This window comes from Punica granatum, chromosome 6 (assembly GCF_007655135.1).
Source record: "Punica granatum isolate Tunisia-2019 chromosome 6, ASM765513v2, whole genome shotgun sequence".
In the NCBI taxonomy this organism is placed as follows: domain Eukaryota; kingdom Viridiplantae; phylum Streptophyta; class Magnoliopsida; order Myrtales; family Lythraceae; genus Punica; species Punica granatum.
In genome coordinates this window covers 5236601-5245084 of record NC_045132.1, presented here as the reverse complement: position 1 = coordinate 5245084, position 8484 = coordinate 5236601, and the positions used below count along the sequence as shown (strand labels likewise).

General features: G+C 39.3%; 2 protein-coding genes across 3 annotated transcripts; both read right to left on the bottom strand.

The window, feature by feature from the left end:
• Positions 1 to 1240: 1240 nt before the first annotated feature.
• On the bottom strand, positions 1241 to 3339 carry LOC116209798 (transcription initiation factor TFIID subunit 14b). The gene is made up of 6 exons (XM_031543499.1): positions 3179 to 3339; positions 2854 to 2942; positions 2529 to 2750; positions 2259 to 2446; positions 2066 to 2187; positions 1241 to 1612 (listed from the first exon to the last, which is right to left on the bottom strand). Exons 1-6 carry the CDS (start codon positions 3194 to 3196, stop codon positions 1523 to 1525), a joined length of 729 nt encoding a protein of 242 aa, XP_031399359.1. The 5' UTR covers positions 3197 to 3339; the 3' UTR covers positions 1241 to 1522.
• A 1730-nt stretch (positions 3340 to 5069) lies between these two features.
• LOC116211432 lies at positions 5070 to 8131 on the bottom strand. 2 transcript variants are annotated; one of them, XM_031545821.1, is made up of 3 exons: positions 7964 to 8131; positions 5992 to 6848; positions 5070 to 5479 (listed from the first exon to the last, which is right to left on the bottom strand). In XM_031545821.1, exons 2-3 carry the CDS (start codon positions 6831 to 6833, stop codon positions 5305 to 5307), a joined length of 1017 nt encoding a protein of 338 aa, XP_031401681.1. In that variant the 5' UTR covers positions 6834 to 6848; positions 7964 to 8131; the 3' UTR covers positions 5070 to 5304. The 2 variants fall into 2 exon arrangements, with proteins under 2 accessions (XP_031401681.1, XP_031401682.1); XM_031545822.1 differs by lacking the exon at positions 7964 to 8131 and adding an exon at positions 7462 to 7930.
• Between the last annotated feature and the right edge of the window lie 353 nt (positions 8132 to 8484).

Here is an 8484-nt window from a genome sequence, read left to right as displayed (position 1 = left end):
AACGAGAATAAAATGAAAATATTTGCCTCTGTTATATGGATTGATCAGAAATAGAAGCTAAAATAAATTTGCTTCGAGATCTAACAAGACTCATATCTACCAGGCACTACAAGCATGAACACAAGATCGAAGTAAAAGAACCACTGAAAATAAGAAGTGAAAAGAGAAATGTGCATAACAAACGTCATGAAAAAGGCACAAACAAAACACAAAGGAAAATGACTTCAGGGTGTGTACCTTGGAGTATGCAGAGACAATCAGATCACGGTCATAATCTGCATCTCGTATTTCATTTGGCTTGAATTAGTACACTTCATAACTGCACATTATCCACAATCACATCAAGTTTGTCGGCTAGGGGCAGATATTTTGTTACAGTAAGGCAATTATCTAATGAAAGAACCCGAAGAAGGACATGGAACATGCTTCATCTAAAAGAATGTTTACATGAAATATCAAAATGCAGCAGTATAAGAATCTTCTTCATAATGTGTCATGATCTGCAATATAAGATAAAATTTTTAGAACCATATAACATGACAAGATAACGCCCAGTATAAATTCTCTAGTGTTTACCACTTTTGTCACTCATTTGAGTGCAAATTATTAATATATTCCTCCTTAATCCAATTAAAGTACATGAACTGCATAAAATAAGGAGTTGAGGCATTGTTAGGAATATTATTAAACTTGGTCAATACTTAATTCCCAGACCCCAATCTCAAGCATCAAGATGAAGAAGATGCTTCCAAACTGGCACAACAAGATGGCATTTAATAGAAAATAACTGGAAATACATGAACATCGAAGTTTAACTGGACATCACATGAACGGTACTTTTTGCAGAAAATGGTCCCAAAGTTCTATCAGCAATGTTTTCCTGACTAGGGGGAATGAACCACAAGGATTTCATATTGCCTCTGCAGCTGTCAGGATTAGTTCCACCTAGGAAAAAAAGGGCAGCTCGCCTGCAAGCCACGTTTAGAAAGGGACCTCAAGTTTCCAACTCAACACTGGTGAGGAGATTGGTTTCCTCCCTTCAGAGATGACACAAAGCTTCCTTTTGTCTTGCAAGAGACCCGAGAAAGGTAATAGATATTTGCATTCTAAAGCTGTCACTACAAGTATTCTATTCAAGGAATGAAGGGTAGCACAAAACCTAGTGATAGTGATGGTAACACCACCCAGAAACCCGAGCTCCACACCCCACAAAAGGCCCCTCCCTCCAAAGCTTTTAAGATTAGAAAAATGAAATACACTTTCTTCAGAATGTGGTAAATGCAGGATCTAGAGCTTTATAAAGCAGTTTGTCATAACCACTCAATGTTAGTTCATCATTGACAATCACACCCTGAAATTCTGATCTTCAACCACTATGACCTTAAAAGGCAAGATTACAGAGAAAAGACAGCCACCTAAAACTAATTCAATCCACATTTACAAATTTCAGAAATAATTTTCACTTTTCTCCAAGAACAACGCTGATGATGAACTTCATAAGTGCCAATGCCAGGCCTAGTATTCAATCATAGGTTGAGGCAGGCTTCAAAATTTGGGGCAGCCCTTCCATTAAACTGAGCTGTCTCTTGAGCTTGTGCATGTGACCTTGCACCTACAACATTGGAAATCTTATTTGAACCGGCCATACTTAGCAATTGTTAGCAAGAAAACCCGAGAAAAATTCAGAACTCATTACAAGAATATTTCAACGGGTAACAAGTGATTCTTAATCCAAGTGAGAAAAGGCACAAAAATAATCAGTTCTTGTAAACCCTCAAAGCACATGTCATCAGCTCAGGAGGCCATAAGAAGCTAATTGCATATATTTGACTTTCCTGAACATATCATACCAATCTAGCATTTGACCTAGACATCCAGAAGTAATTGTCCTTCTTATTTGTTCGTTACAGGCTCCCAATAATACGAACGACATATCAAATCAGCTAACGTCCCTAAAATTAAAGGCAACAGACTGAAGGCATGCCTGAGTTAGAGAATTCCAAACTGGGTACAGTGAAATTTCCAAACCAAAGATATAAAAGGAAAATAACTGTTTTTTGCTAACCTGTTGGCGCGCCGCTGCAAGCTTCAACAGCTCATCTGCTTCGGAGAAATTCATAAACCACTGACTCAGTGAGTGATCTTTGGTATCACCTCTCTTCTTTTCGTCAATGTTCTCAGATGATGCTGCAGAAGTCCAGAGAGAAAATTCAGTACCATCCAGGTCTCGGCTAGAAGATAGCAGACAATTGACTCACCAGGAAGTGAGATGTTGAAACCAGCAGGCATTCGTGGCACGATAACAGCAGGATGATTCTGAACCCGAGCAAAGAAACTCTCTGAAGGATCAGGGAAGACAATCTCATCATAAGTCTCCACGACGACAGGTTTCTTGATGGACTGGGGACCAGATTCATCTTCCGGGTAAAGCTTCAAATGGTGATATCTACAAACAAACAGAGCAGGCGGCATCACTAAATTGGACACCTGAAAAACTCGACAAAGTGGCAACACATCAGAGAACTCACAAATCCAGCTGCTTTTCACAAACGTCGGGTTGGAAGAAAAGGGAGATGGCAATTTCAAATTCACCCCAACCACATTCAGACACCTCGAAAGGAGGGGATTCCACCACTCTCGTAGGGTTATTGAAACTGGGGTGCAACTGGAATATAACTCGCTTTATCACCGGTCCAAGATCCTCGTTCGTTGCTCCACGGACATAGACGGTCCACTTATGCGATTGGGACCTAACCGATGCAAGAAGATATACGAATTCATATCACTAACCACACTAAAAACCGAGCAGCACAGCCACCATTATTCAAACTGGAATATGAGAAAAATCCTTACTCACTAGCCTTTCTTCCGAGATAAAACGCTATGGTTCCATACACTATCGGGACACTGATCTCAACATCCTTGAGTCGTTTGCTTGTACCCTACACACGTAAAACATATGCCCAAATGAGAAATTCACTACAACCCAGAGACAATCAACGTCAGTTCAGATGCTTCCCGCCAACTGCAAGTGACACTAACAGGATAGCAATAGCATACACAATTATATATCAGGGGGTGAAAATTCCTTGGCAAAATCAATCACCCAGCTCGCTAATTAGTTCAGGCCAGAGAGAAACCATGAGAAATTGTGAAACCCTAGAATGAAAATCGTTACCTCTTTCAAGGAATGCATTGGAGTCGGGGAAAGGAATTGCGACCGGAGTTGCAGATCGGAGATGGCCAAGAATCGGAGGAGACGGGGGCGAGAGAGGGGAGGGACGGTGAGGTGAGCAGTAGCCGGAGGAGGAGAGAAGAGACGAAAGCCGGACAAAAATTTATGGGCTGGGCCTTTTAGAGGATTGAGTTGGGCCTTTTAGAATCGGCCTGCAGTTAAAGCTTTACCAAAGATGGAGATGGATTGGTCCAATTGGAAATTTGTTGCCTGTTTGTGTTAATAGTTTGCTTTGCTCGTTTAAGTTTACGTGATTATTGCAAGAGCTTTAGTTGGTAAATAATTGTATGGAGTGTATAAATCGGTTTTATGGAGGTAAGGTAAGTGGACTCCGATGTCATTGTATAAGCATGTGATGTTTGATAGAGTTTGTTTGGTGTTATTGTTATATTGAAGTATGTATGGTTGTAATGTGATTAAATAGTTTCAAAATATTAATATAATAATAAATTTGTTTTGTGGTAAAAAATAATTAATTTACTCTGATTTTTTACCCCAAAAAAGTAAGATAAATATTTGAAATTATAATTAATAATTGAAATTTTTTTAATAAAAAATTTGTCTCAAAATGTAAATAATTACAATAAAAAATGTTATAAGAATATATGAGGACGATCCCAGTTTTCGCTTAAATAATAGTATAAATAAAATACGATAATAGTATAAAGTAAGATATACCTAAGTGCAACTCCAATGGGAGTCCCAACTTTATCAATGGAGTTGCTCCAACTTTATCGATGGAGCTGCTCGGCTTGCTGGACCGGTACCTATTTGGTTGCAGCTAATTGGTTGCCAATGAACAGGCAGCCACGTGGACCGTAAAGCCCACACCGCCTGTCATTGGTTAGCCTTTAAAAAAAAAAAAGGTAATGGAAAGAGATTTGATTCTTAAATAAAATATAAGTTTAATTTTTAATAAATAATTCAAAAATTGAAATATTAATATTTTCTCGAACCCTAAATAAAGTTCACAATTTAAATTTTTAAATTTAATTTTCAATAATAATAATTCCAAAATTTTAAATATTATAGTTTAATTGAAATTGAAAATAAAAATGCGTAATTAATAATATTTGTGATAAAGGGTTTAGTGAATATTTTCGTTTAATTTTTTTTAATATGAAAAAACATGGGGTACCACAATTGCGATGGAAGTTGGGACTTTACCTTTGGAGGAGTGAGCCACCGATTTACTAGGGTCCCCATTCCATCACATGTGGCGCCCATAAGACCCCGAAAATGAGAATGGGGTTCTCATGCTCTTCAGTATTTACTCATAGTCCAACTTAGTTACTTGAGAAGTCAATAATATACTTGAGGCGTAATTTTCATCGAATTCATTGACGTTTAAATAAAGAATAGCTAATTTGTTTGAGCTCGACTCATGTATGTTTTCATGAAATATTCGAAGTAATTTATTTGAAAGTATCATACTAATACCATTTCAAATTATTAATATGATTTTTCTTTTCTTACTTATAAAAAATGATTTTTATTTTCTTTGATGCTTCTTGCTTTCTATTTATGTATGTATGTGTACTTAATTATTTATTTCTGTTGTATATGGATCATGGATGCATTTTTCTTCGGCCCAAACAGTAAAAGAGATAGTTACATATATTGAATCATATTTTCTCCGAATGCAACCATACCAATACAATCCCTCCTGTCCACGATTCCCTCCCATATGAGGCATCTCGTGAAAGTATAACCATTTACAGTTCGCTGAAACTGGACGGAAAACTTTCGGATCTCAACATCCATGTTGGAACGCAGTAGAGCACCAAAACCCGATAACAGCACACTAGGTAGTATAAACTTGCGAGAAAGGAAGAAACATGATGCTGGCCTTGAACGTTCTATATAAACTCACGAACTTTTGCATTGCAGTAGCAGACACATTTCGTTACGTACAATTTTTTGTGTTCATTTCACCGACTTACAAATATCTCCAAACAAAGAAAACTGATGAGCTCTTCACAGTTGCACAAACTTTGAAGAAAATAGTCAATCTGAATCACGGGACTCACCACGTCATTTCATTTGGTTTCCAAACAAAAAGAGTGAACTTACATAAGAGAGGAGCTGAGAGCCATCACCTTAAACTGCTCGTTCATCGCCAAGAGTTGTGCCTCTTTCTTATCAAGAAGAGCTGTCAGCCTCACGTTCTCTTCCACCAGCTTATTCACTTCAGCCTCCTTCTGAGACTTCTCACTCTCTAATTGGGATGTCTTTGCTACCAGTCTGTTCATCAAAGGCAATTGATTCAACTTCTCACTGTAAAAGCTAAGCACAGAATGAGATAATATAATTCTCGAAATCCCTTGGACCCCTTTTCTTCTGTTGCTTAAAGCAGATTATGAATTATGATATTCAATTCGTACTATTCGGTTTTGGGAAAGGGGGAGAACATTCGTCCATTTTACAATTGTTCCTTTTGGGTTAGACTGACTATACAATAAACACATTTTTATCATTTTCTTCAAAATTGAAAACAGATTTCCAAAACCAAACAGATCAAACTTTGACAGACAACCTTATCAAGATTACCACCTTAGTGATAAAACTGCAGAATGATGATCTTTCACTTAAAGTCATGAAGAAATCTAGAGCAATAATGTACATATCAAAGCAGTACTTCAAACTTTAATTCATATTTACCACTTTCATAGCTAATCTATAAACACCCCCATCAGTTACTTGAAAGAGCAGTTTAGGAAAGGAAATACTTGAGAGTATGAGAAAACTATGTTTACCGTTCAAAGAGCCTCTCAATAGTCTGAAACTGCTTCTCTGAAGAAAGCAGCGTCTCTCTCACACTAATCAGACTATTAACGTAAGACTTCAGAGATTCAAAGTCCCGCTTAACTCGACAGAGCTCGAGCTCATTCTCTGCGGCCCTCTGCCTCTGCCTCGAGGTCTCCTCAACCAAATCCTCGACCCTCTGCTTCATCTCAGTCAGTATACTGTTTGTTCCAAAAGCGAACCTCTCCATCTCCTCCAGCTTCAAGGACATTGTCTCGATTTGAACTGCTTTCCTCTTAATCTCCTCCCGGCCCAGGCTCACCTTTTCCTTCTCCACTAGAGTCTCAGTCTCTGCAATCACAGCCCTCTTGACGAGGTTTTCCATAACCTCTGTGACCATATTCACAGACTTTAGTAAATCCCCAATATAACCCCCATCGTGCTCATCAATCCTGATCAAGGAATCTTCGTCAGAACCATCAAAGGAGGAGAGATCCAGATTGACAGTCGTTGACCAACTTGACATTGGGATTCCATCACGATCGATGAGTCCCTCCTCCTCGTCTGACTGTCTAATGCCACATGAAGCATAGGCTAAGTCAGGGACTGCCATCACTCTGGCTTTCGATTTTAAGTAAGTCAAAACAGTTGCAGCTGTTTTCACCCTTCTCCACAGTACTTCGATCTCCTTCCTTGCATCTTCCTCAGACTCGCGTATGCAAGTCTTCATCTCTTGAAGCCTTGCCTGAAGAACGTCCACCTGAGATTGCCTTAGCTCCATATCATGCTTCCATTTTTCATGCATTCCGCTTAGCTGGGGTGGTGACAAGGGGGTATCTTCCTCCCCTGCCATTTTCTATCCTCCAATCTTTTGGAGGAGAGAAATAACATAGTCTCAAAGTCAACAATCAGCAAATAGTAGACTGTAAATGCTAATGAAGGGAAATATGTAGTGAATCAGGACATTGTAAGGAAACTCCAATATAACAACACTCACATGGCAACAAAGAGACTAAAGAAAGAAAGAAATGAAGCACATTAGTCATTAGATACAACACAGCTTCCAAACAACTAAGCGACATATGCAAGGAGATTAGAAAAATTTGATCATTCTCCCTGTTGATCAGATCAGACTTGCTATGCAGCTGTATGCCCAGATAAAGATCATGTTATTTCATCTTACAAGGATTTGACAACTAAGAATCAATTGCAAGCTTGAATTTTTAACGCTTCTGTACTACATGTCCACAAATTTCATCGGCAATACCAAATGCATTTAAAAGATAAATGACAGTCCTTTACTTCCAAGATATCAGGAGCAATATTTCAATGCAGTATTAAAAAAAAAAAAAAAGATTCCACCGTCTTTTACCAGAGAAAATTATCGAAAAGTAAAACAGCTTCAAATCAAGTCTTGAAAGCTTGCTAACATATATACAAACCACTGTTGAGTCACTACTTCAAAATTAACGATGACTTACACTATAATGCGAACAAAACCCCGAATTCTGCACAAAGTTTTCCCGAGTCCAAATATACAATTGATTGTCCCCATACAAAAGGGCCAAAAGAGAAGCACAAGTTTGATCCAGAAGCAGACCGCACAAGAGGCAAGAAACAACTGATCCGATGTTCCGAACTTCGCCCGAACTCATACTCACCCAAGTAAATATGCAAACCATCAGAGCACATAAAACCGAGAATAACCAAACCGATAATCAGGCACCAAACCTCAAGCAAAAAAAAAAAACAAGAAGAAAAGCGGGGTGTTTCTCATCAAACGTTAGGTAGAAAGCACGATCTAAATCGAACCGTGGGCAAGACGAAAAATGCAGAATTGGGGCCAAAATTGGAGACCCAGTTGCAGAAAAGGGTGAATAAATTGGGCACCGGGGCAAACAGAACTGGCAAGCAGACAAGGCGAATTCTTCTCATCGACAAAGTCGGAGACACTAGGATCAATAGACTGTGGGAAGAGCTTACAGATGCAAGAGCGGAGGAGTTTAATCCGATCGGAGAGCAGCAGCAGAGCAGAGCATAGATTCGGAATCGAGGGAAGGGAAAGTAGAGAGGGGGAGACTTTAGGATTACAGAGAGTTTTGACTCCCCTTTGATAATGGGGAGAGAGAGAGAGAGAGAGAGAGTGGGGAGTTGTTTGTACGACACGCGCTTCCGGTGGGTGTTTCTTGGGAAAAAGTGAACAAATGCGAATGGTTAACAGATGGCAGCAATGAACCTCTAGGGATTTGGTTTAGTGATTAATGAGCACCCAAGTTTGCTTCGAGACCTGGGTTCGAATCTGCTTGGGGCCACCGGAGCGCCTTTGGCGTGATTACCCGCTCCGTGCGTCGCCAGGGGTTCACGGAGCCCCGGAAATTAGTCGGGCGAAACCCGAACACTCCGGGTTAGCAAAAAAAAAAAAACAGAAGGCAGCAATGCAGAAGATGCGGCGTCGTTTTCTTCCGAATCTCTTCTCTCGTTAAAAAATTAAGAGAAAATTATCA